The 26,593-nt window shown below is 46.9% G+C and overlaps 1 protein-coding gene across 4 annotated transcripts; it reads left to right on the top strand.

Moving 5' to 3' along the window:
- Positions 1–457: 457 nt before the first annotated feature.
- On the top strand, positions 458–23,453 carry SLC27A4 (solute carrier family 27 member 4). Of its 4 annotated transcripts, none has more exons than XM_081967153.1 (14): positions 458–928; positions 6,688–6,802; positions 7,112–7,278; positions 10,707–11,101; positions 12,294–12,452; positions 13,037–13,106; positions 13,241–13,332; positions 13,844–13,953; positions 16,084–16,293; positions 18,269–18,395; positions 18,974–19,111; positions 20,527–20,691; positions 20,837–20,983; positions 22,478–23,453. In XM_081967153.1, exons 3-14 carry the CDS (start codon positions 7,118–7,120, stop codon positions 22,633–22,635), a joined length of 1,932 nt encoding a protein of 643 aa, XP_081823279.1. In that variant the 5' UTR covers positions 458–928; positions 6,688–6,802; positions 7,112–7,117; the 3' UTR covers positions 22,636–23,453. The 4 variants fall into 4 exon arrangements, with proteins under 4 accessions (XP_081823279.1, XP_081823280.1, XP_081823282.1 ...); XM_081967154.1 differs by lacking the exon at positions 458–928 and adding an exon at positions 4,351–4,545; XM_081967156.1 differs by lacking the exon at positions 458–928 and adding an exon at positions 6,189–6,298.
- Positions 23,454–26,593: the final 3,140 nt, after the last annotated feature.

Genomic DNA, 26,593 nt, shown 5'->3' with positions numbered 1-26,593 from the left:
GAAAGAGGAAAGGGGGGAGAGAAGAGAGAGAGAGGAGAGAAAGAAAAAAAGAGGAGAGAGAGAAAGAGGAAGGGAGAGAAAGAAAAAGGAGAGTGGATGAGAGGAGAAAGGGAGGGAGAGGAAAGAGAGAGAGAGAGAAGAGAGGGTGAGAGAGGGGAGAAAGAGGTAGGGAGAAGAAAGAAAGAAAGAAAAAGGAGAGGGTGAGAGAGGTGAGAGAAAGAGGGATGGAGAGGAAAAAAGAAAGAGGGAGAGAAAGAGAGGGAGGGAGAGGAATGAAAGAAAGGAAGGAAGGAGAGGGAAGAGGGAGGGAGGGAGGAGAATGAAAGAAAAAGGAGGGAGGGAGAGAAAGAAAGGAGAGAGAGATAAAAGAAAGGGAGAGAAGAAGAAGAAGAAGAAGAAGAAGAAGAAGAAGAAGAAGAAGAAGAAGAAGAAGAAGAAGAAGAAGAAGAAGAAGAAGAAACGGAGCGGTCCGACCCCCCCGCTCCAAGACCCCCCCATCCCCTTTCCCTAGGGTCCCATGACTGGGAAGGCGGGAGGAAACTACAACACCCGTCCTGCCTTGCGGGAAAGCAGCTGCGGGCGAGCGCGCCCCCTGGAGGCTCCCTTTGGCTCTGCAAGCGCCCCAGCCGCTGCGAAGCATCCCTTTCGGAGGCTGCTTTGGAATTATGCCTCCTCCTCCTCCTCCTCCCGCCGCCGCTGCCCTTCGCATGGGGAAGGCTGGGCCAGGCAGGTGCAAGCCGGGACGGGAAGGAAAACGCCGGTGGCTCAGCAGATTTGGGCTTTGCCGGCAGCTGGTGGAGGAGGAGGAGGAGGAAGAAGCAGCAGCAGCAGCAGCGCCCGATCCTGCGCTTGGGGGGCTGCCGCGCAGGGCTTGAAGCAGCCCCTTCCCCTCCAAAGGGATGCGGGGAACGCCCGTGCCTGGCTGCAGGTGGGTGGCGGGCCAGGGCAAAGGGAGGGGGGGTCTGGAGGGATTTGATGACAATGGGGAACAAAAGGGGGCGCTCCCCCGCTTGCAAGACCCCCCCACCCAATTCCATCCCATCTTCTCTCCTGCTCCCCCAAATTCAATGCAAGATCTGGGAATAGGAGCCAAGACGGGGAGGCGGAGGAGAAGAAACCTCCCCATCCCACCCTGTTTTGAATTGGGGAGGAGGGAGAAATAATCAAATGGTTCTCCCCCCCCTCCGCCCTTCCAGCTTGGTTCTTCAACCCCCCACCCCAAAAGAAACGAGACTCTGCAATTTCCTGGGTGGGTGGGGACTGTCTTCCCCATCAGCCCCCCCTCCTCCCCAATGTGGGCCAGGGAGGGGGGGCTCTGCCACAGCCAGTGGGGGGGAGGTGTCAAGTGTAGAATGCAACAACCTTCCCCCCCCCTCTCTCTTTCCAAGCATTGCAGCAAAATCCTTGCCCGTTGGGCCCGTCAATGCTTCACTCAGACGTAACCCCCTTCCCCAATTGGGGGTGACTCTTCCAGCCCTCTCATGATGTGCTTGAGTTGGCACTGCCAAGGCAATAGTGCGTGGGTCTGGTTTGCGGGTAGTCAATGCCCTGCCGAAAGTGCCATGCGTTGAGCTTTTGCCAACAACTCCACAATATCGGCAAAAGGGGAAGGAGAAAGGGGCGGAAAGGATGAGGAACGGGGGGGGGGGGACCTCCCCTCCCCCCCCCAATGGGTTTAAATCATCTTTAAGCCTCCACCCACCCCGGGCATCAAACATGCACAATCAAACAACTGGACGAAGCTGGGAAGCTCTTCTCTGCCCCTGCGGTAGAAAATGCGGAGTGAGGTTGCAAAATATCCCCTTTTTCCCCCCGGTCTTGCCAGCTTTTACGCCCCAGCAGCCTGGTACTACAAAGCCCATCCAGCCAGTCTGCTGGGAGATCAGATCGGGAGAGAGAGAGAGAGGTCAGTACGAGAACGCTCGTGGTTATAAAACACTTGGGCTGGATTTAATCTACCCGCATCGTTTTGGTGCCTTGCTTAGAAGGTGGCATAACAGGGTTGGAAAGGGGGACCTCAGAGGCCTTCTAGTCCACCCCCCCCCTGCTCAAGCAGGAGACCCTCTCCCAAACCAATCCGGATAAACGGCTGTTCAGTGTCTCCTCCGGCAACTTAAAACCCCAACAACGACGTTTTCTTTAAAATAATAATCATCATCATAAATTGGCACAGGGCAAAGGAGTGGGAAGGTCTTAGCCAACGCACTTCCATATTTCAAATCACGTTTTACAAGTTTTCTGAGCCATTCCACCTCTCGTGGTTCTTGATTTCCGCTCGTTGGAAGCTGAAACTTTTCTCCGGCTTTTGCAAGGTCACAGAGAGGGGTTGGGTTGGGTTTGTTTCCTCCTTGTTTGGCAGGTAAAATGATAACCCGTAAAAACAGAATAGAGATTCTTTCGTTGGCCAAGGGGGATTGGAAAACACAAGAAATTTGTCTTTGGGGCAGAATGTGATCTCCGGGTACATGAAATGGAATGAAGGGTAGATTTTCCCGGGAAATCCATGGATAAAGTCAACATTATTATTATTATTAGCCAGTTGGATAGCCATTTGCCTGAAACGGTGTAGGGTTTCCTGCCTAGGCAGGGGGTTGGACTAGAAGACCTCCAAGGTCCCTTCCAACTCTACTATTGTATTGTATTGTATTGTATTATTATTATTTGAGGTCTGCAACTTTTGGATTCCGTTTGAATCGGCATCAAAGTTGACTCTGCCCCGGGGGATTTCAAACGTTTTGGGGTAACCCTGCCTGTGCGATGAATGTACGCTTCGTTGTGTACAGTGGGGAAAGAAGCAGTTGAGTGAATTCAGAAGACTTTAGCCCCGCTAAAGGGGTTAGGACACTGATGGCTAAACTTTTTGTTGCCGTGCGCCCAAAGTGGGCGCACACCCATAATACAATGGTCGGGAGGTGCCCTGCACACTCCAACCCTTCGCGCATGGGTGTGAGACCCCCCATGTGCGCTCCCATACTTCCCCGCCTGCCAACCCCAATGCACCGCCTGACCGCTCCTTTCATGCGTGGGCAACGGCTGCACTTGTGTCCTGCCTCCCGCACATGGATAGCACAGACCTGAAAAACAGCTGGTTGGAGGGAGGCGCATGCATGGCGGAGCTGAGCTGGGTGACGGCTCGGGTTCCCGCGGAGAGTGCTCGGCGTGCTTGCCATAGGTTTGACATCATGGGGTTAGGAGGTTGTGTGAACGCAGCTGATAGTAAAGCAGCGATCCAGAAGGGGGGGAAGGAAAGGAAGTGCAATTACACCCACTTGCCATTTTTCAAAGAGAACGCATTGATAAAGCATTTTGAAAGGGGGAAAGCGGCCTTGGACATGCAAAAAATACAGCCGTTCAAGAAGTCATAGGTATGAAGATAGAAGAGGGGCAAATGAGACAGGTAGAGCCATGTTTTAAAATTAGTTTGCAGCAGGGAAAATGTTGTGGCCCACCAGCAGAGCTGGTTGCAGATTCGGACAGTGGGGAGGTTGGGGAGGAACCTGGGCCAGTCCTGGAGTCTGGGGAAGGCTCGGATGAGGGCTCTGTGTCGGAGGCAGAGAGGGGGCCAGGGCCGTCTGACAGTTACCAGCTGCCTTCGGAGTCAGAGATAAGTGAGGCAGAAGAACAGCTGGAGCCTGTTCCCAGTGTGCGCATGCCAGCTGCCTTCCGAGTCAGAGATAAGTGAGGCAGAAGAACAGCTGGAGCCTGTTCCCAGTGTGAGTTGCCAGATGAAGGGAACAGCTAAAGAACAGGGGTCGACTTGGGAGGAAGGCCACAGGTGGACGATGAATGGCCCCTCCCAGAGGAAATAAAAGAGGGGAGAAAGGGGAGTGGAGTTTGCAGGAGGCCATTAGTTCGCTTCATTGTTTCGTGACTCTCCCAGACTCCTTGCCAAGTTTTGGAGAGATCGGCCTGGCAGCTCTCCAAGCCAGATAAGGTCTGTGACCGTAAATCCTCCCTCGAAAGACTTTGCTGGAGGTGAAGGAGCAGAATTCGCAGTCCATTTTTAAAAGGTTTTTTTTTTTTTTGGGTCGGGACCAGGAGTTTTCTGAAGCCTCGGTCAGAAGAGAGGAAATCACCTGAATGCACTTGTCTCCGTGGGAGTTATTGTGCCATCGAAATGAGTGGCGGGGAGCAGTTGGCAAACCACGTTGAGGGCATAATTTTCTGCTTAGCCAAGTAGGGAGCTTTATGGAAGGGCCTACAGGGTAAGCTTGCCCAAGAACGAAACGTGGCGTGATGGGAAGGCTGAGCATCTAATCTGGAGAGAGAAGGGCACGGCCCCGTATCAAAAGCATCCCTGGGAAAATATATATACATATATATATATATTAAAAGGATGCTTCAGCTGGAAACGAGATGCCTGGTTAGCATATGCAAAGGAAGGAAGGGAGGGAGGAACTGCTCACAATCCTTGAGGGCATTCAAGAAGGTAGCAGCAGAGGTGAGGACGTGGCCACGGATTTGATCCTGAGTTGGCCTCCAGAAGGAAGTTCTGGGCATCATCAGCTGGAAATCATCAGCAAAGCTAAGACGCCAGGCAAGCAGGTAAGAAAGAGAGAGCCCAAAACTCTATGGTGGGAACCACAGAGACGGGAGGAAGGTAGAGATTAGAGGAAGAATGAAGGTTTGGGATGAGGAAAAAACCATCTTGAGGTTTCTCTTTCGGGGAATGGGGAGGGAACGGTTTCTAACAGCCATCCTCACGTTCGGGTGCTTTTTCAAAGGGCAAACTGGACTTTGGTTTTCCTTGAAGAGGTTTCGCTTCTCATCCAAGAAGCTTCTTCAGAAGGTAACTGGACTTGGTTCTTCCGTGAAGATGTTTCTCGTCTTCAGAACCGATGAAGCTTCTTGGATGAGAAGCGAAAGGTCTTCAAGGGAAAGCAAAGCCTAGTTGCCCTTCTGAAGAACTGAAGAAGCTTCTCGGGTGAGAAGCGAAACCTCTTCAAGGAAAAACCAAGTCCAGTTGCCTTCCGAAGAACTGAAGAAGCTTCTTGGATGAGAAGCGAAACCTCTTCAAGGAAAAACCAAGTCCAGTTGCCTTCCGAAGAACTGAAGAAGCTTCTTGGACGAGAAGTGAAACCTCTTCAAGGAAAAACCAAGTCCAGTTGCCTTCCGAAGAACTGAAGAAGCTTCTTGGGTGAGAAGCGAAACCTCTTCAAGGAAAAACAAAGCCCAGTTGCCTCCTGAAGAACTGAAGAAGCTTCTTGGGTGAGAAGCGAAACCTCTTCAGGGAAAAACAAAGTCCAGTTGCCTTTTGGGTTAAAAAAAAAAAGTACCTTCGGGCCAACCATGAACTGGATGACTGAGAATCTCCATAGAACTTCAAGCTTGGATTGGCATCAGAAGAGGAAGCATTTCCCCAAACATTGGTTTTGGAAGGTCATGGCGCACAGAACATTTCTTTCTTTCTTTATCTCCAATAATTTATCAGCCTGGAAACTTTTGTGGTGAGATGTGAAACCAAAGGAGATCAGAAAGTCCACTTTTGGTAGGACACCCCTTTTCTCTCTCTTAATTCTAGCAGACATCTTCGGCTGAAGTCGGTCATCACTCTTGGGGTTTGCAAAATCTTTCTCCCTGTTGCCCCAAGACGCCCCGTTTAACTTTGATTGCAAACATTGCCTTTCATTTTAACGGACGGTTACTGAAACGAGCCAGCTTCAAACAATGGTTAATAATAGGCTTGTTTCGAGTATGTACAAGAGTAAACATTATTTGTTCAGGAGCTGGAAAATGACAAGTTTAAGGATGGTTTATTGTAAAAGCCAGCCCACAGTTAACGATTTCACATGAACAGTTGCCGTGTGGCATGAATGAAGCCTTTCCCTAATATTTTTTTTAATATAAAGGTCTTACAAAATAACGGGGGTTGGGCTAGAAGACCTCCAAGGTCCCTTCCAACTCTGCTATTCTATTCTATTCTGTTCTGTTTGGATTTTTTTAATTAGTTGCCAGCAAGGAAAAAATGTCTTAAACGCAAACCGCACATGAAGACTCATTATTTGAAAATTTCCACTCAAAGCTGGTTTCCTGCAGCTCTATTTCTTCCGGATGGCGCTGAAATGCGTTAAGTACGATTTACAGTGAAATGAACTGCCGGTAAAATGCAGTGAAATGTTTTTTTTACTATTATTAATACTCGAATGAATACCTATTCTTCATTTCACTTCATTAACCGAACAGTTTTAATTAAAGTTTCTTCGCGTTTTCTTCTGCTGCCTGCTCCATTTTAAAACTTCCTGGCTGTCTTAATAACTTTTGACTTGCTGGATTTGGTGCTGATGTTTAGGTGGGAAAAGTAGAATTGTATGCTTTATTTAAAGTAAGATTCTTTTGGACTTGACTAAGTCAATAATAGATTTGTGAGTCTCTACCGTTCAGAAAATCGAAGCGAGCTCAGCTTAGGAGCAAAGGTTTTACCGGTGCTATTTTCCGAAGCTCTTGGGTTGGAGCGATCGATTCGAATCAATCTTTATTGCGGTCATAACCAGCATAAAGATTAAAGAAAAACGTGACTATCTCAGAGATGAGCAAACTCAAGAGGGATCTTATCTTGCATAGAATCTCACCCATCATCAAAGAAGAGTCGTAATTAAACGGTTGTAATTATTGTAATCGCAGCTGGGAATCCCTTTGGACTTTTGGCCTAAATTGTTGAACTTTTTTAAACTCTTTTTTTTTTTTCAGGTGATGATCCCTACAGCGTCCTCTCCATTTGGGAAAAGTGTCGCCGAGGAAGCAGCGGTGGAAAAATTGTAATAATCGGAGGATTAACTACGACCGGGAGCCTGTTTTTCTCACAGTACGTTGCCTCCGATTAAATACGTGTGGGGTTTTTTTTCCCCAAAATTAATTGAAGGAGCAAATTTAGCGAAGAAAAGCGGACATCTCAGCTTAAAGAAATATGTGCGCAGGATTTATTCTATTCGGCATCGCTTTGGTGCCTTACTTAGAACAGAGAATAACAAGAGTTGGAAAGGGGACCTCAGAGGCCTTCTAGTCCAACCCAAGAAAGAGTTCTGGATAAACAGCAGTTTCTTCTTGACAATTTAAAATGGGAAATTTTCTTTTTTTTTTTCTGTTTTCTTTTTTCCCTTCCTTTTTCTTTCAGGCCAAAATGATGCGTTGGGTGGGCCTCCTTTCATTCTCCGTCATTTTCCGGCTGTTTTTTGACCTGCCCTGGGTTCAAATTGTGCCGGCCCTTTTCATATTCTACTTGGGCTCCGGTGGATGGAAGTTCGTCCGCATTTTCGCCAAGACCATCAAGCGGGATGCTATGTAAGTTGTGGCGCTTCTTCCTTCCTTCCTTTCCCTCTGAATAGTCCCTGACTTACGACCGCAACTGACTTCAAAATTTCGGTTGCTGAGGGAGGCCGTTAAGTGAGCTTTGCCCCGTTCTACGGCCTTCCTTGCCACCGTTGTTAAGGGGAATCCCTGCACTTGTTCAGCTCGTCCCACGGTCATTAAGTGAATTTAGCTTCCCCGTGGACTTCGCTTGTCAGAAGGCCGCAAAGGGGGATCACGTAACCTTGGGGCATGGCGACCGTCATAAATACGAGCCAGTTGCCAAACATCTGACCAAGGGGATGCTGCAGCAGTCGTAAGTGTGAAAAATGGTCATAAGTCACCTTTTTTTTGGGTGCTGTTGTAATTTTGAACAGTCATTAAACAAACTGTTATAAGTCTAGGACTATCTGTAAGTCAAATCTATATTATTATTATTATTATTATTATTATTATTATTATTATTATTAATTCATTAAACATGAAACTCAGTCAACAGAACATTCAAAAATTCATCACAAATACCATTGCCTGGTGCTAATGGTTGATACTATTATGATATTATTATGGTTGATATTATTATTATTATTATTATTATTATTATTATTATTATTTCATTAAACATGAAACAGTCAACTGAACATTCAAAAATTCATCACAAATACCATTGCCTGGTGCTAATGGTTGATACTATTATGATATTATTATGGTTGATATTATTATTATTATTATTATTATTATTATTATTATTATTATTATTAATTGTTATTATTTCATTAAACATGAAACAGTCAACTGAACATTCAAAAATTCATCACAAATACCATTGCCTGGTGCTAATGGTTGATACTATTATGATATTATTATGGTTGATATTATTATTATTATTATTATTATTAATTGTTATTATTTCATTAAACATGAAACAGTCAACTGAACATTCAAAAATTCATCACAAATACCATTGATTGGTGCTAATGGTTGATAATATTATGATATTATTATGGTTGATGATGATATTATTATTTGGTGAGATTCACAGCCTTTGGGGCTGGTTGGTAGCTCAACAGCTCGAGTCCTAACCAAGGACCTAGGAACTGTTAAGGTAACGCTGGAGGATATAAGATTATTATTATTATTATTATTATTATTATTATTATTATTATTATTATTATTATTATTATTATTATTATTTGTAGTACATTTTTGAATGTTCAGTTGACTGAGTTTTATGTTTGGTGAATAAAAGTTAATCATCATCATCATCATCATCTTGATTTAACTTTGAAAAACAAATCGAGCTGCTAAAGTTTGGGGAATTCCTTTCCCTGGTTTGGTCTCATTTCTCACTTTATTTTTGTTTTGCCAACCAGCTGCTGGAAAAGAGCAAAACAGGAGAAAATGAGCTTGAAATGTTATTTATTTTTGGCGTCCGCTTAACCTTCGGCACAGCGTCCTGCTTTTCCGGGGGTTATTGCGTTTATTGATTAACTCTCCCCCTGCAAAGCGACTCTCCGATTTGGGAGGGAGAAATACACACACACACACACACACACACATATGTATTTGTGTTACAACCCCTGGTGTGCCCAAATACATACATACATACATACATACATACATACATACATACATACATACATGTTGTATTTGTGCTGATAAATAAATAAAGGGAGATTAGTATAGATCTATTTCAAGCTATTTAGCTCTCATCAGCTAGCCATATCCTTACTGGGATTTGGGCATACCAGGGGTTGTAACACACACACATACACACACACACACACACACACACACACACACACACATGCAAAATTGAAAGGGCACAAAAGGAAAAACAGAAGGCACCCAAGGTTCAGGAAACGCTGCCCGATTACATCAGTTCACCGTGGGCTGCTTGTGCATCAAACGCCTTCTCCGGTTAGGAATGTCTTAACCGGTTGGCAAAACACGTCAGGAAAAGGTGGCCGACCTGATTTCATGAGGCAGGGAGTTCCGCGGGTTCACAGACACGAACAAAACCCCCTTGACATGCAAAAGTAGACTTGGCAGAAAACCGAATAGGGGACGGACGCTAAAAGAGCTGACGGCTTTATCTCTTTGGGCTAAACGTTTTTTTAAAATGTGGCTCGCGATTGGTTCTCGAGAGAGCAACCAAATCTTCCCGGAAGACCCGTTCTGCGTCACTCTTACCCTTCCAAGGCATTAAAGCCCCCCAAACCCCCCACCCCCAGGCCATCTTTCTTCCTGACGTGCCCGATTTCCACCACCACCCGCCCCCTGAAAAGCCGATGCCAAGGAGTCTCGCATCCTTCTGGCCCGACCAGTTTTTCCGGCTAATAGAAATAATAAAAGCCGAGAATGTGCAACGCTGCAGTGGTTTGAACCTGGGAACCGGCAGACGTCGCAAAAGGCGTGCTGATTCTTGTCGTACGGAGGCCAAGGGAAGCTGACAATCGCAATCCACTTGTGTAGGCCGGGCAGGGTTGTGCAAGGTGTTTTTTAAGCTCATCAGCAATCGACGATTGCGTGCGCCACAGCTCCTCCGTTCCACCAGCTTTCGACATGGAACTGGAGGTGTGGGTTTGTGTGTCTGTGTGTGTGTGATTGTACAGCACACTGCACAATGGCTGAGCTGTGGCTGGAGGTGCACGTTTGGGGGTATTGACGATGAGCGATTTCCTCTGCAGAGTGTCCAGCATCTGGGGACAATCTTCTCCAAAGTTTGACAATTCAAAGTAGTTTTCGTTGAACTCCAGATGCTGGAGGAGGGGCTCCTTTGAGGCTGTCTAGACTCACCCCCCCCCGCCTAAGGCGAGAAATCCAGAATGAGGCTCTTTTTGGCCCCGTTGAAAGTTCTTGACCCTTCCTTCATTTCGAGATAGGGTTGAAGGGTTAGAAGGGAAGGGGGTTTGGGGGAAATTCTATCTTCTCTTCTCTTCTCTTCTATCTTACCTCCATTCCATCTTCTATTACATTCCATCTTCTCTTTTCTTTTCTTCTCTTCTCTTCTCTTCTATTGTATTCTCTTCTCTTCTATCTTACCTCCATTCCATCTTCTATTACATTCCATCTTCTCTTTTCTTTTCTTCTCTTCTCTTCTCTTCTCTTCTATTCTATTCTATTCTATTCTATCTTACCTCCATTCCATCTTCTATTACATTCCATCTTCTCTTCTCTTCTATTCTATTCTGAACAGAGGAAATGTGTACAAATAAATGGGGACAATAGGACAGGGACGGAAGGCACGTCCCCTTTACAGACCTCTTAGGAATGGGGTGAGGTCCACGGTGGACAGTTTGAAGTTGAAGCTGTGGGGCATTTGAGGCTGCAACAATGGAGTTCAGGTAGAGCATTCCAGGCGTTGAACCTTTGATGCGTTGATACTTTGACGCTTCTGCATTTCGCCCTGTGCTTGGTAGGACTGCCAGGACCGTCCTGTCAACCCGGCTGAAGATCTGGTGGTACGTGAAACGCGGGGCCACCATCCCCAAGCTCTTCCAGCAGACGGTGCGCAGACACCCGGAGAAGGCGGCCCTCATCTTCCAAGCCACGGGAGAAACGTGGACCTTCAGGCAGCTGGATGACTACTCGAACCAGGTGGCCAACTTCTTCTACAAGCAGGGATACCGCTCAGGGGACGCCGTGGCCCTCTTCATGGAGTCCTGCAACCAGTACGTGGGCCTCTGGCTCGGACTGGCCAAGATCGGGGTAGAGGTGGCCCTCCTGAACTCCAACGTGCGGCAAGAGTCCTTGGTCCACTGCGTCAAAATCTCCCACGCCAAGGCGGTCATCTTTGGAGGCGAGCTGGCTGAAGGTGAGGTGACCGCAGGGTGGGGAAGAGGAAAAAGGAGGGGAGATCAAGGGGCTGGATCAGTCAAGAATGGTCAACCAGAATTAGTGGACCCTTTTCTTGTAGAGAAAGTCAAGTCTTACACGTAGGCAAGAAAAACTCAAAGGACACATTTAAACCCGGTGAAACCAGGGTTAATAGCAGTGACTCTGAGAGGGATCTTGGAGGCTTAGTGGACAACCAGCTAAATAGGAGCCAGCCGTGTGCAGCGGCAGTCAAAAAAGCCAACACAATCCTAAGTTGCATTAACAGAGGGACGCAATCAAGATCAAGGGAGGTACTAATCCCACTCTATTAAGCCTTAGTAAGGCCACACCTTAGAGTACTGCATCCAGTTTTGGTCACCACGCTATAAAAAAGAGGTTGAGACTCTGGAAAGAGTGCAGAGAAGAGCAACCAAGATAATTAAGGGACTGGAGGATAAAATGAAGAACAGTTGCAGGAACTGGGCATGGCTAGTCTAGGGAAGAGAAGGACCAGGGGAGACAGGAGAGAAGTCTTCCAATATTTGAGGGGCTGCTACAGAGAGGAGGAAGGGGGTCAAGCTATTTTCTAAAGGACCAGAAGGCCAGACAAGGAATAATGGATGGAAACTGACCAAGGAGAGATTCAACCTGGAAATAAGGAGGAATTTCCTGACAGTGAGAGCAATCAATCCATGGAACAGAAGTTGTCTTTGGAAGTTGTGGGAGTTTCATCCCTGGAGGCTTTCAAGAAGAGACTGGACTGCCCTCTGTCGGGAATGGTGCAAGGTCTCCTGCTTGGGCGGGAGTGGGGGGTTGGACTAGATGACCTACAAGGTCCCTTCCAACTCTTATCTTTTACAAGGACTCGGCCATGGTTGTCTTCAATCCAGGCCTCCTGAAGGAACCACAATGATGGTGATTTGCGCTAAGCTCTGGTTTGTTTTATTTAGAGTCTGTTTCCTTAACTAGGATGGCCGCAATCACCAAAACAGAAACCTTCAGTTTAAAAGGGCAATCTACAATGGCTCAGCTCCTTGGGGATCAGCTGCTCCTCCTTCCCCCAGCCTACCTCACAGGGTCGTTGTTCGGAGAAGAAACCTCCCGAGATGCCCCCCCCCCCCCACGAGCTCCCAAATGTAACCACACAAGCTGACCACAATTCTCTTTTTTTTTCTTTCCTCTTCTTCTAGCCTTGCGGGAAGTCCAGCCCTCCTTGGAGAAGTCCATCCATCTCTTCTGCTCCGGAGATCGGCAGGCCGCCAACTCTTTGCCTGGCGTGGAAGATCTTGACTCTCTGGTTGAGAAAGCCCACCGCCAGCCGCCCAACCCACCAGACAAGGGATTCCTAGGTATGTGCTCAAACCCACAAAGAAGTGGTCCCTCTCTGTGCCCACCTCCCAGAGATGGCTCTGTCCCACTGCCAGGGTTTAACTTGGCACCCTTCAGCCTAGATTTCAGGGGGAGGAGAGGTGGTTGATCCCCCCATGGTCCTCCCTCCCCAAAGGAGGATGAAGGTGTGGTGGCCCACCAGTGGCAACAGATTCAGACAGTGAGGAGTTGGGGAGGAAGATGGGCCAGTCCTGGAGTCTGGGGAAGGCTCGGATGAGGGCTCTGTGTCGGACGCAGAGAGGAGGTCGAGGCCGTCTGACAGTTATCAGCTGCCTTTGGAGTCAGACATCAGTGAGGCAGAAGAACAGCTGGAGCCTGTTCCCAGTGTGCGCATGCACAGAGTTGCCAGACGAAGGGAAGAGCTAAAGAACAAGGGGTCGACTTGGGAGTAAGGCCACAGGTGGACGATGAATGTCCCCTCCCAGAGGGAATAAAAGAGGAGCAACAGGGGACTGGAGTTTGCAGGAGGCAATCAGTTCCTTCCTGCATTCTTGCCAAGTCTGGCGGCCTCCCTGAAAGTTTCCATGCCGTTCTTTCCCCCCAGATAAACTCTTCTACATTTACACGTCTGGAACGACCGGTTTGCCCAAGGCAGCCATCATTGTCCACAGCAGGTCAGTGGAAAGAGATAGAGGGGGGGATTTCCCTGCGGTTCAGGTCTGTTCTGCTGCTCCCCGTTTCCTCAAGAGCCCCCTCTGCACGGGCTGACCCACCCAAGCTGACTCAGGGCTCTCCTCTCTCGGAGCAGGTATTTCCGGATGGCGACCCTGGTCTACGGGGGCTTTCGTATGACGCCCGACGACGTGGTTTATGACAGCCTCCCTCTGTACCACGCGGCAGGTAACACCAACGCTCTGGGCTTCGCGACCCTCACACATTTATTTTTCACCCCCTGGGGTCGCTTCTTCTCTTTGCTCCCCTTCTTCCTGAAATAGTCCTCCCCAGGTAAGGTATCAAAAAAGGGGGAAAGTCGACCAAAGTCTTCCTTCCTTCCTTCCTTCCTTCCTTCCTTCCTTCCTTCCTTCCTTCCTTCCTTCCTTCTTACCTTCCTTCCTTCCTTTCTTCCTTCCTCCCTTTCCCTCTTTCTCTTTCCTTCCTTTTCTTCCTCTTCTGTCTCCTCCCTTCCTCCCTCCCTCCCTTTTCCTATTTCTCCTTCCTCCCTCCCTCCCTCTCTTTTCCTATTTCTCCTTCCTTCCTTCCTCCCTCCCTCCCTTTTCCTATTTCTCCTTCTTTCCTCCCTCCCTTCCTTTTCCTATTTCTCCTTCCTTTCTTCCTCCCTCCCTCCCTCCCTTCCTGCCTTCTTCCCCTTTCCCTTACTATTTATTTTTATCCCCTTTCATGCCGCCCTTAGGGAATATTGTCGGTGTCGGGCAGTGTCTCCTGCATGGAATGACGGTGGTGATCAGAAGGAAGTTTTCGGCCTCTCACTTTTGGGACGATTGTGTCAAGTACAACTGCACGGTGAGGCAAGGGGGGGAGGACTCTTGGCGGAAGGGAGGGAAGAGGGATCACAAGTCTGTTGAGAGAGAGAGAGAAGAAAGAGAGAGAGAGAGGGAGGGAGAGAGAAGAAAGAGAGAAGAGAGGGGGAGAGAGACAGAAAGGAAGAGGAGAGGGAGGGAGGCTGAGAGAAGAAAGAGAGAAGCGAGGGGGAGAGAAAGAGGGAGAGGGAGGGAGAGAGGAAAGAGAGAGGGAAGGAGGGGGAGAAGGGGAGAGAGTGGGAGAAGAAAGTGGGGGGGAGATGAAAGAAAGAGAGAAACGAGAAAAGAAAGAGAAAGGGGAAAGAGAGAGAAAGAAAACAGAGAGGAGAAAGAGAGGGGGAGAGAGAGGAAAGAAAGAGAAAGACAGAAAACAGAGAGAGGAGAAAGAGGGGGGGAGAGAGAGAGAAGAAAGAGAAAGACAGAAAACTCAGAGAGGGGGAGAGAGAGAGAGAGAGAGAGATTCTGTTTAATAGCCGTATAAAAGAGCAGCTTAGCTCGTCAAATGCCACATTAGACCCGTGTTTGCCTTCCAGCTTAATCCTCTTCCCGTTCAGATTTTTAAAATATCCCCGTGATGTTCGCACCCAAAGGAGGGTAAATATTTAATAAATGGCCCAAGTTGTTTTTTTCCCCCCCTTTGGTCTTTATTTTATTTTTTTAATAAAAAGCAGACGGAACTGAACGAGTGTAGAATTGGCCCCTTGAATCATTCATTCATGGGAAATTCTCACCCGGCTTGGATTTTTAAAAAGTTTTTTATGTTGGCAGCTGATCAGACGGAGGTTTCTAGAACCAATAAGGCAGAGGAGGGGGAAAAAAATTAATCTCTTTTACGCAAGATTCAAATGAGTTGAAGGAAGACTCCGACTCTGATCTCCCAAATTTTATGCAAAGGTTTAGATGTGGCTTGCGGTTTCTAAACGCAAACTTAAGCCATAAATCTCGATGCAATCTTAAAAGACAAATGTCTCTGATTTTTTAAAAAACCACACATTATAATCCGACGTACCTCAACAAGGCCAGTCTAGGCTAATCTGAAAAGAAACCACAGCTAGTCCTTAACATACGACCACAATTGAGCCACAAAATTTCTGTGGCTGAGCGAGACTGTTGTTAAGTGAGTTTTCGACCCCATTCTATGACCTTTCTTGCAACCATTGTACGTCCGAGGACTGGTGGATGGTCGCTTTTTTTCAGGGCCTTCGTAACTAGTAACGGCGATTAAGCAAATCGTTATAAGTCCAGGGACTGCGTGCATAACAGTTGGATTTACAGATGTGGCAGCTGTGTTACGTCGTAGACAATTCTGGTCACAATTGCGGATCGTAAGGCGTGGACTATATGTATTCCCTGCCTCTCTTCCCTAAAACCCTCCAAAACTCCTTCATTTTTATTTTATTTTACTCAAACTCAGTAAAATAAAAATGAAGGAGTTTTTTGCTATATAAAATATATTTGCTATAAAAGATATAGCATATTATTATTATTATTATTATTATTATTATTATTCATTAAACATGAAAATCAGTTAACTGAACATTTTAAAATGTGTCACAAATACCATTGACTGGCATTATTTATTTATTTATTTATTTATTTATTTATTTATTTATTTATTTATTATACTTTATTCATTGAACATAAAACTCAATCAACTGAACATTTAAAAAAAATGCATCACAAATACCAGTGACTGGTGCTAATGGTTGATATGGTTTGCTGCCAGCATCCTAGGTATCAACCAAGGACCTTCTTAAAATATACGATGTTCCGAGTAGCGCAGTTTTTTGCACTTCCGCTGGTGTTATTGCAGGAAGCTGCAATTGGTTATTATTATTTATTATTATTATATATTATATGATTATTATTTATTATGCAATGCATTATTGTTATTATGATTACTTATTATGCAATTTATTGTTGTTATTACTATCACTTATGCAATTTATTGTTATTATTAATGCAATTTATTTTTATTGTTATTATTTATGCAATTTATTATTATTGCATTATTATTATTATTGCATTATTATTATTATTATTATTATTATTATTATTATTATTATTATTATTATTATTATTTTATCATCATTATTCCTCTTGTGGCTTTCAGATTGTACAGTACATCGGGGAGATCTGCCGTTACTTGCTGAACCAGCCCTCGAAAGCGGTGGAGCGTCAGCACCGGGTTCGAATGGCGCTGGGGAACGGCCTGCGGGCCTCCATCTGGAAGGAGTTCAGCGAACGTTTCGGCATCCCTCAGATTGCCGAGTTTTACGGCTCCACCGAGTGCAATTGCAGCGTGGGGAATTTTGACAACAAGGTAGGCCGAAGGAAGGAAAGAGGAGAGAAAAACCTTTGAGTTGGTGGGCTCTCTGAGCGGAATTATTCTCTCGCGGACGTTTCGCGACCCGGCTGAGTAACATCATCAGGGCTAGAAGGGAGCGGGGTTTGCAGAGAGGAGCGTGGTGGCCTGCGGAGCTGGCAGCGGAGTCGGGCAGCGAGGAGGTCGGGGAGGAACATGGGCCAGTCCTGTCTGTCAACATCCAACTTGAGTATCGAAATAAAAATCCAGGATCATTTCATTTCTGAAAAGCTTGCTGTTTATTGAATACCTAGCGTAGGAACGGTGAGATAAAAACTGTGAATTTCAAAGGATTAATGAATTTCCCACCGTATAAAAAAAGTTTTTCTTTCTGATGGGAACCATCTGCCTTCTTCTGCACACCTGTTGATCGGACCTTGAAAAGTTTCCAGGCTCTCCCAAGCTCCCGTGGAATTGCAGGAGTTTCATTTCTTCAAATTGACCCATTCGTAGTCAACATTCCCCACCCTCTTACTATTGTGGCCTGACGGCAGCCAGCAAAACAGGCAGAGAGTCGGACAGCGAGGAGGTCGGGGAGGAACATGGGCCAGTCCTGGGGGCTGAGGAAAGCTCAGACGAGGGCAGAGAGGGAGCTAGACAGCAGCGAGGCAGAGGAGCAGCTGGAGCCTGTTCCCAGTGTGCGCATGCGCAGAGCTGCCAGAAGACAAGAACAACTAAGAAAGCAGGGTCAGCTTAAGAGTAAAGCCACACCTTGGAGGTGATTGGCCCCTCCCATAGGAAACAAACAGTCACTGTTTGTGACTATAAGTGTGCCAGGTTTCGCCTTGCCCTGTGTTTAGAAACGAGTTATTTGGCAGCTCTCCGAACGAGATAAGGTGCGTGTGCATAAACATTCCTCTGAAAGTCTGTTTGCTAAAGCTTTGCGGACTGTGAATGAAAGGAATTCACAGTCGTGCAAATAAAAGGAGTTTTGTTGGGACCCAGACTTTGCTTCTTGCTTTTTAAGGAATCCTGGGTCAGAACGAGGAGGAGGAGGAGGAGGAGGAGGAGGAAGATGGTGGGGTTCTTGGTGTTTTCTGAGCTTGGAAGTTTTCTTGCAGACGTTTCGTGACCGAACTAGGGAACATTGTCAGTGCTAGAAGGGAGTTGGGTTTGCAGAGAGGAGGAGAAAGAAGAAGAGGAGGAGGAGGAGGAGGAGAAAAAAGAGGAGAGGAGTCTGGGGTCCTTGATGCTATCTGAGCCTGATGGTTTTCTTGCAGACGTTTCATGACCCAACTAGGGAACATCATCAGTGCTAGAAGGGAGTTGGGTTTGCAGAGCGGTGGAGGAGGAGGAGAAAGGGAGGAGGAGGAGAAAAGGGGGAGTAGGACGACGACTGGGGTCCTTGATGCTCTCTTGAGCTGGGTGGTTTTCTTGAGACATTTCATGACCCGACTAGGGAACATCATCAGTCCTAAAAAGGAATGGGCGTTTGCAGAACGAAAGAGGAGGAGAAAAGGAAGAGGAGGAGGAAGGGAGGAGGAGGAGAAAAGGGGGAGGAGGAGGAAGACGGCGACTGGGGTCCTTAATGCTCTCTTGAGCTGGGTGATTTTTTTTTTGCCGACGTTTCATGACCCAACTAGAGAACATCATCAGTGCTAGGGGTTTGCTGTGAGGAGGAAGGAGGAAGAGGAGGAGGAGGACTGTGGGGTCCTTGGTGCTCTCTGAGCCTGGCGTCTTTCCTGCAGACGTTTCATGACCCAACTAGGGAACGTCATCAGTGCTAGAAAGAAGTGGGGTTTGTGGAGTGGAGAAGGAAGGGGAAGCATCCAATGTCCTTGATGGTCAAGTGGGATGTTCCCTCGTTGGGTCAGGACATGCCAGCCACCCAGCTCAGAGCCCATCCTGAGAAGCTCAAGGTCCGGAGGGGAACAAAACGAGACCTCCTTGCTCTTCTTCTGAGCCCAGCCCTCTAAATTCCTCCCCTTTGCAGCTGGGGGCCTGTGGCTTCAACAGCAGAATCTTCCCCCACGTTTACCCCATCAAGCTCGTCCGAGTCAACGAAGACACCATGGAGCTGATCCGGAGACCGGATGGGCTCTGCATGAGGTGTGAGCCAGGTGAGGCCAGGTGGTGATGGGTGGAGAGAAGGTGGAGACACGGATGGGCCCTAGAGAAGATAGCAGAAGGAGATTTCCCCCCATCCGTTCCATTGGGTGTTCTCTCTCTGGCTGGTGGTGGAAGCTCCTTAGATGCCTTCAAGCCACGTTCTGCTGAAGGCATCAGAAGGAAGGAAGGAAGGAAGATGGGAGGGAGGAAAGGAAAGAAAGGAAGATAGAAAGGAAGATGGGAGGGATGGAAGAAAAGAAGGAAGATGGGAGAAGGGAAGGAAGGCAGATGGAAGGAGGGAGAAGGGAAGGAAGGAAGGAAGATGGGAGGGAGGGAAGAAAGGAAGGAAAGGAAGATGGGAGGGATGGAAGGAAAGAAGGAAGGCCCTAGAGAAGATAGCAGAAGGAGATTTCCCCCCCATCCATTCCATTGGGTGTTCTCTCTCTGGCTGGTGGTGGAAGCTCCTTAGATGCCTTCAAGCCACGTTCTGCTGAAGGCATCAGAAGACCTTTGGCGTTTGAGAACCTGGTTGGACCTCATAATCCTGAAAAACCTCCAATCCAGCCTCTTCCTTCCTCTTCGTCCCCAGGAGAACCGGGACAACTGGTGGGGCGCATCGTTCAAAGTGACCCCTTGCAGCGTTTTGATGGCTACCTCAACCGCGAGGCCAACGACAAGAAGATCACCCGAGATGTCTTCACCAAAGGCGACTCCGCCTACCTCTCAGGTGAACCTTCCTCCATTCGTCTTTTGGGAGTATAATGATTCTCACCTGTAGGGGAAAAAAAAAGGCCAAAGGCTGTTTAGTCGGAAACATGCGGAAAAATTAGGATATATCATAGAATAAAATAGAAGCTGGAAGGGACTTTAGAGGCCTTCTAGTCCAACCCTCTGCTCAAGCAGGAGACACTATACCATTTCAGGAAGGAAGGAAGGAAGGAAGGAAGGAAGGAAGGAAGGAAGGAAGGAAGGAAGGAAGGAAGGAGGGAAGTTGGAAATGACCTTGAAGGTCTTCTAGTCCAACCCCCTGCTCAAACAGGAGATCCTATACCATTTCAGGAAGGGAGGGAGGGAGGGAGGGAGGAAGGAAGGAAGGAAGGAAGGAAGGAAGGAAGGAAGGAAGGAAGTTGGAAGTGACCTTGAAGGTCTTCTAGTCCAACCCCCTGCTCAAACAGGAGATCCTATACCATTTCAGGAAGGGAGGAAGGAAGGAAGGAAGGAAGGAAGGAAGGAAGGAAGGAAGGAAGGAAGGAAGGGAGTGAGTTGGAAGGGACCTTGGAAATATTCTAGTGCAACCCCCTGCTCAAATAGGAGAGCCTACATCATTTCAGGAAGGAAGGAAGGACGGAAGGAAGGAAGGAAGGAAGGAAGGAAGGAAGGAAGGAAGGAAGGAAGGAAGATGGGAGGGAGGAAAGGAAAGAAGAAAGGAAGATAGGAAGGAAGAAAGGAAGATGGGAGGGATGGAAGGAAGGAAGGGAGAAGGGAAGGAAGGCAGATGGAAAGAGGGAGAAGGGAAGGAAGCAAGGAAGATGGGAGGGAGGGAAGAAAGGAAGGAAAGGAAGGTGGGAGGGATGGAAGGAAAGAAGGAAGGAAGATGGGAGAAGGGAAGGAAGGAAGGAAGGAAAGAAGGTAGATGGAAGAAGGGGAGGAAGAAAGAATGAAAGGAAAACAAAACTGGAAGGGATCTTGGAGGTCTTCTAGTCCAGCCCCCTGCTCAAGCAAGAGCACCTATCCCATCTCAAACAAGTGACTGCCTAGTAGTCTCTTCTTCTTGATGGGGTGAAGCAGAATTTTGGAATTGTCTTCCAACGGTTCATTTAGCGACCGTTCAAATTCACAGCGGCCCTGAAAAATATGGACTTTGGGCCGTTTTTCAGACTTACAGCGCTTGTATCACCCGATCAGAATTCAGATGCTCGGCAACTGACTCAGCTTTATGACGGTCATATTCGCGATTTGCTTAACAACGGCGGCCAAAGGTCGCAAAGTGGAGCAAGACTCACTTCACGACCAGCCCGCTTAGCAACAGTCGGGCTCCGTTGTGGCCGTAAGCTGAGGACCTCCCCCCCCCCCCCGGTTCATAAAGATGGGGAGGGGCCTGCTGCGAACTTTCCGCGCAACCCTCGTGCTCTTCTCCCTCAGGGGACGTCCTGGTGATGGACGAACTGGGCTACCTCTACTTCCGAGACCGCACCGGTGACACTTTCCGCTGGAAGGGTGAGAACGTCTCCACCACGGAGGTGGAGGGCACCCTCAGCCGCATCCTCAGCATGGCCGATGTGGTGGTGTACGGCGTGGCCGTGCCAGGTCAGTGGGGGACAGCTGAACTGGGGCGCCGGCTTGCGTGCCATCAGAGAGGCCGCTGGGTGCCACCTCTGACACGCGCATCAAAGGTCCTACTCAATCAAAGAGAGTTTTGACTGCCTGGAATTTTATTTTATTTTATTTTTAGGCACGGAAGGGAAAGCCGGAATGGCTGCCGTGGTAGATAAGGAGGACTCGTGCGACTTGGAGAGGTTTGCTGCAGAAATGAAGAAATCGCTACCTGCCTATGCCCGCCCCGTCTTCCTGCGGTTGCTGAAGGAAGTGCACCAGACAAGTGAGTCCCTGGGCAGTTGAAACAAGCGCCATGTCGCTTTGCGTCAGGCGCAGGGTTACACCTTTGGAAAATTGCAGCCTCGAGACGGTTAGTTTCATCCTCGGGGCCAGAACGTCAGAATAGTGGAGTTGGAAGGGACCTTGGAGGTCCTCTAGTCCAGCCCCCCGCCCCGCTGAAGCTGGGGACCCTGTATCATTTCAGAGAAATGGTTATCCAACCTCTTCTTATAGGGTAGGATAAAGAATAGAACAGCACAGGATAGAATATAATTAGAAATAATAGAAATAGAAATAGAAATAGAATAGAATAGAATAGAATAGAATAGAATTAGAAACAATAGAAATAGGAATAGAATAGAATAAGAGTAGAATAGAATAGAATTAAAAATAATAGAAATAGAAAGAATAGAATAGAATTAGAAATAATAGAAATAGAAAAGAATGGAATATAATTAGAAATAATAGAAGTAGAAATAGAAAAGAATAGAATAGAATAGAATTAGACATAATAGAAATAGAAAAGAATAGAATAGAGTTAGAAATAATAGAAATAGGAATAGAATAGAATACGAGTACAATAGAATAGAATTAAAAATAATAGAAATAGAAAGAATAGAATAGAATTAGAAATAATAGAAATAGGAATAGAATAGAATAAGAGTAGAGTAGAATAGAATAGAATAGAATAAGAGTAAAATAGAATAGGATAGAATAAGAGTAGAATAGAATAGAATAAGAGTAGAATGGAATAGAATTAAAAATAATAGAAATAGAAAGAATAGAATAGAATTAGAAATAATAGAAATAGGAATAGAATAGAATAAGAGTAGAGTAGAATAGAATAGAATAAGAGTAAAATACAATAGGATAGAATAAGAGTAGAATGGAATAGAATTAAAAATAATAGAAATAGAAAGAATAGAATAGAATTAGAAATAATAGGAATAGGAATAGAATAGAATAAGAGTTGAGTAGAATAGAATAGAATTAGAAATAATAGAAATAGGAATAGAATAAAATAAGAGTAGAGTAGAGTAGAATAGAATAAGAGTAGAACAGAATAGAATAAAATAAGAGTAGAATAGAACAGAACAGAATAGAATAGGAATGGATTAGAAGTAGAGTAGAGTAAGAGGCTCCAGCTGTTTCTCTGCCTCAGTGATCTCTGACTCCGAAGGCAGCTGATAACTGGCATAAGGCCCTGGCCCCCTCTCTGCCTCCGACACAGAGCCCTCATCCGAGCCTTCCCCAGATTCCAGGAGTGGCCCAGGTTCCTCCCCAGCCTCCTCACTGTCTGAATCTGCTGCCAGCTCCCTTGCGGGCCACAAAATTTCGTTTAAAAAAAACAATATCATGAGCAGGGGAAAGTTTATTCACTTTAGTTTCTCTGCATGGCCAAAAGCAGAAAGAAACTACCAAAAGGACGACATCCCTTAATGTGTCTGTGGCTCCTTCTTTTCCCCCCCTCCTCCCTCCCCTGCCGTTTTCCCCTTAGGCACCTTCAAGTTCCAGAAAGTCGATCTGCGGAAAGAAGGATATGATCCTACGGTGGTAAAAGATAAATTATTCTACTTGGACCCTCGCGAATGCCGCTATAAGCCATTGGAGGAAGAAGCCTTCGGAAAGATCCAGTCGGGACAGATCAAGCTGTAAAGAAACGGGACGTGCGTGTGAAATCAAAAGGACATTTTCCCCACCTCCTCGAAAACTCTCATCACATCCTTTGGTCCGAGGACTGGGATTACGATGGGGTTGGAAAACTGGAAACGTTTCCCGAAAAAGCCACTGCAAAAATTCATTCATTTTTTAACTTAAAAAAAACAACAACGTGTGATTTCCAGCAGCGTGGATAATTTTACGTAGCGCTGGCTTTACCAAAGCACAGATGATCTTACTGCTTTCTTTTCTCCTGTTGGGGAAGGGTGGATCTCTAGTGGATCTCGCAAGGACTCTCTTTCTTTGTTCCTTAGCTGGGACTCCAAAGCTCATCATCCCCCTCCCTGTTGAAGGAGGAGGATGGTTGGGGTAAAACCACCAACAGCTGCAGTGTTGGGAATGACCTCCAGGGGGCGACATTGCACTGTCATTCTCGGCTGATCAGTCATTATATTTATTTTAAGGGGGGGGTTAACTCTACTTTTAATTTTTTTTTTTTTTTACGGGTTGCTATTTGCAAAGCACAAAAAAGCCAGCCTGGACGAGGAAGGTGCTTATTCTATCCCAAACTCTCCTCTTTTTTTTTTCAGGATCATGATAATTATTATTATTTTGGACTTGCTTTATCTATCTTTTAATCAACTCTGGGGGTGTTTTTCAAACTGGTGGTGGTTTTTTTGCCTTCCAAAGTCAGACCTTCGCACACTTGGGGAGGTGCGGGGTGAGTCTTGCTGAAAGAGCAAACAGAAAACATTGCTTCCCCCACCCCCCCACCCCCCCAGCCTAATAATGCAATATACCCAAAGCTGCATACATGTATCGAGTTGGATTATGGTTTGTTTCTAACGCACACCCCAGGCTTATTCTATTCTTTTGAACCAAAAGGGCTTTTAAAATAAATAAATAAATAAAAATAACAACAACCAGGAGCAAAATGCAGTGACAGGCTTAATCGTGCCCCGAGCGTTTGCTCGCCTGTCCAGTTTGGCCCGTTTGAAATGTCCCTAGAGGGCATTTAGACCTGGCTGGTTTTCAGAAGTTTGAGATCCGTCATCTGATCATCTGTATTGCTCTCAAACGACCTGCTCAAATTAACTTTCTCCCCTTGGATGCTGTAAAAACTCAAACTGGAAGTACTGTATATTCCAACGGACGTTTCCAAAAACTTTTTGAGACCGGTAGCTTTTGGAGAAGGATCCTGCCGTATTTTTTATTTTTTTTTTAATGCGATGAGATCTCTCTCTTGCTTACACGAGGGAGACTCCGAGCGTCAGCAAATGGACAGAGCAGCACTCTCCACAGATCTCCGATGTGCTGGGAAACAACTCCAGGGTCTCTAGTCGAATCCCTGAGAAACTGACATTAAACAGGCCCCCCTCCTGATATTTTGCAATGTGGGAACGGAGAGAATTAGACTGGCCAAACTAATTTCTATAGTTGTTGTTGTTTTAAAATGCAGGCAGCATTCTGTTTCCAGAACAGGGTGTTTAACACCATCTTACGGTCTTCCTGGAAGTGTGTCTTTTCGGTCAGCAGGAACCTTGCCAATAGAATAGGACAGACAGATACTGGAAGTCTTTAAGAAGATGTTGGATAGCCATGTGTCTGAAACGGGATAGGGTTTCCTGCCTAGGCAGGGGGTTGGACTAGAAGACCTCCAAGGTCCCTTCCAACTCTGCTATTGTATTGTATTGTATTATTTCTTGGCCAAGTGTGATTAGACACGCAAGGAATTTGTTTCCGGTGGGTAGATCCTTCCCCAGCTTCTTCGAAAGCATCCCACCAACTGAATTTCTTTCCCACAATGCTTAGATGGGAGGTTTGAAAGGATGCTGAGGATAGCTTTGCGGGCTGTGCGATGCATATGGAAATCCCCCTCCGTGGGTCATTTCCAAACTCACTCACTCCCCCCCCCCTCAAAAAACCCAAGCAATAATTATTTTGGAGGGCCTGGCTTTGGGCCAATGGCCCCGATTGGTCTTTCTACATCGATCGGTGTTCTCCCTGTCGGCCGAATGATTTTGCATTGTCGTTGTTGTTTTTTTAAAAGGTGCTGGTGCAGCACCGACTCAGGGAATGAGGGGAGGGGGAGGCTAAGGAGGGAGGTGTCTGGAAAAGAGGCATATGCAACCTCCCCCTCCCCTCCAAGACTCATCTTCATTCTGTTCTGCATGGAAGGCACGACAGATTGCGTGGAATCTTCCTGTCCAATAAAAGAAGATGTTGATTCTGCTTTTACTGGCACTGCTCCAAAGGGGGGTCTTTCAGGGGTTAAATTCCCCCCTAACTATAGAGGGGAGCCCTGCTTGCAATCTATCCCAGCTTTTATTTTGGGGCAATTTCGCAAGGGGCCAAACTGGCGTTTAGATGTCCTTTCCTCGATCCTGATGTCTGTGCATTGCTTGCACAATTCCTTCCCTCCCTCCCCGACTTTTATTTCCTGTGTTTTTGAGTGTGTCTGTCTCCTTTCGGTGTGTGGATTACGACCTGCAGCTGGAAATATTTGGGGCATCTGCAGAAGAATTGAGAGGGGGTGGGGGAACGTGCCACTGGCTGATAATGTCTAATAAACACGAGCGCTTCCTTCTGCGATGGATTTCGTGCCGTTTTACCCTCGGTTGAGGATCGTGGCCTTGGCTCAACGCAGCTCCCGAAGCTGCGAATAAATCAGGATGGGAGGGGAGGGGGGGCGCAAGCTCGTCCCACCCTGATTGAGATGTACTGGGAGAACTCTCGTGTGACTCCCTGCCTGCAGTTCGCTTAGAAATGGTGTGACATCATCCTAAAAAGGCAAGGCAGGAAAAATTGGGCATGTACACCGAGGAAGGAACCAGCCAAGCATGCAGTGGCATTCTGCAAAGGGAAAAAAAATTGTAACCCTACAAAATGCAGAATAACAGAACTGGAAGATGTTCTGACGGAGAGCGTGAAGCAAACTCCTGGTCCTGACAAAAAAAAAACACCCTTTTATTAATTGAGTGTGAATTCTGCTCCTTCACCTCCAGCGAAGTCTTTCGAGGGAGGATTTACGGTCACAGACCTTATCTGGCTTGGAGAGCTGGCAGGCTGAGATCTGCAGAACTTGGCCAGGAGTCTCAGAGAGTCATGAATCAATGAAGTGAACTAATGGCCTCCTGCAAACTCCACTCCCCTTCCGCTCCTCTTTTATTCCCTCTGGGAGGGGCCATTCATCGTCCACCTGTGGCCTTACTCCCAAGTGGACCCCTGTTCTTTAGCTGTTCCCTTCGTCTGGCAGCTCTGCGCATGTGCACACTGGGAACAGGCTCCAGCTGTCTGTCTGCCTCACCGATGTCCAACTCCGAAGGCAGCTGATAACTGTCATATAGCCTTGGTTCACTCTCTGCCTCCAACACAGAGTCCTCATTTGAGCCTTCCCCAGACTCCAGGACTGGCGCAGGTTCCTCCCCAACCTACTCACTGTCCGAATCTGCTGCCAGTTCCTCTGACCACTGGTGGACCACAACAGAAGGGACCTTGGAGGTCTTCTAATCCAACACCCTTCTCAACCTTATACCATTCTGGATAAGCGGCTCTCCAGTCTCTTCTTTAAAAACCTCGTGATGGAGCAGTCACAGCTTCTGAAGGCAAGCCATTCCGTGGATTCATTGGTCTCACTGAAAGGGAATTTTTCCTCCATTCCAGGATGCTTCTCTCTTGGATGAGTTTCCACCCATTGCTTCTTGTCCTGCCTTCGTGTGCTTTGGAGAATAGGTTGACCCCCTCTTCTTTCTCGCAGCCCCTCAAACATTGGACAACTGCTTCTTTTCACTAGACTGGACATACCCAATTCCTGCAGCCAATCCTTCATTTATTGTAGCCTCCAGTCCCTTAATCATCTTTGTTGCTCTTCTTTGCCTCGGAAGATCATTAATGAAGCCCCTGGCCTTTTCAAACCAGCTCTGGCATCTTTGAAAATAAACGGAATAACAGAATA

Source organism: Natrix helvetica, assembly GCF_964273705.1.
Source record: "Natrix helvetica genome assembly, chromosome: 15".
Taxonomy (NCBI): domain Eukaryota; kingdom Metazoa; phylum Chordata; class Lepidosauria; order Squamata; family Natricidae; genus Natrix; species Natrix helvetica.
This window is presented reverse-complemented; position numbering and strand designations above follow the sequence as displayed.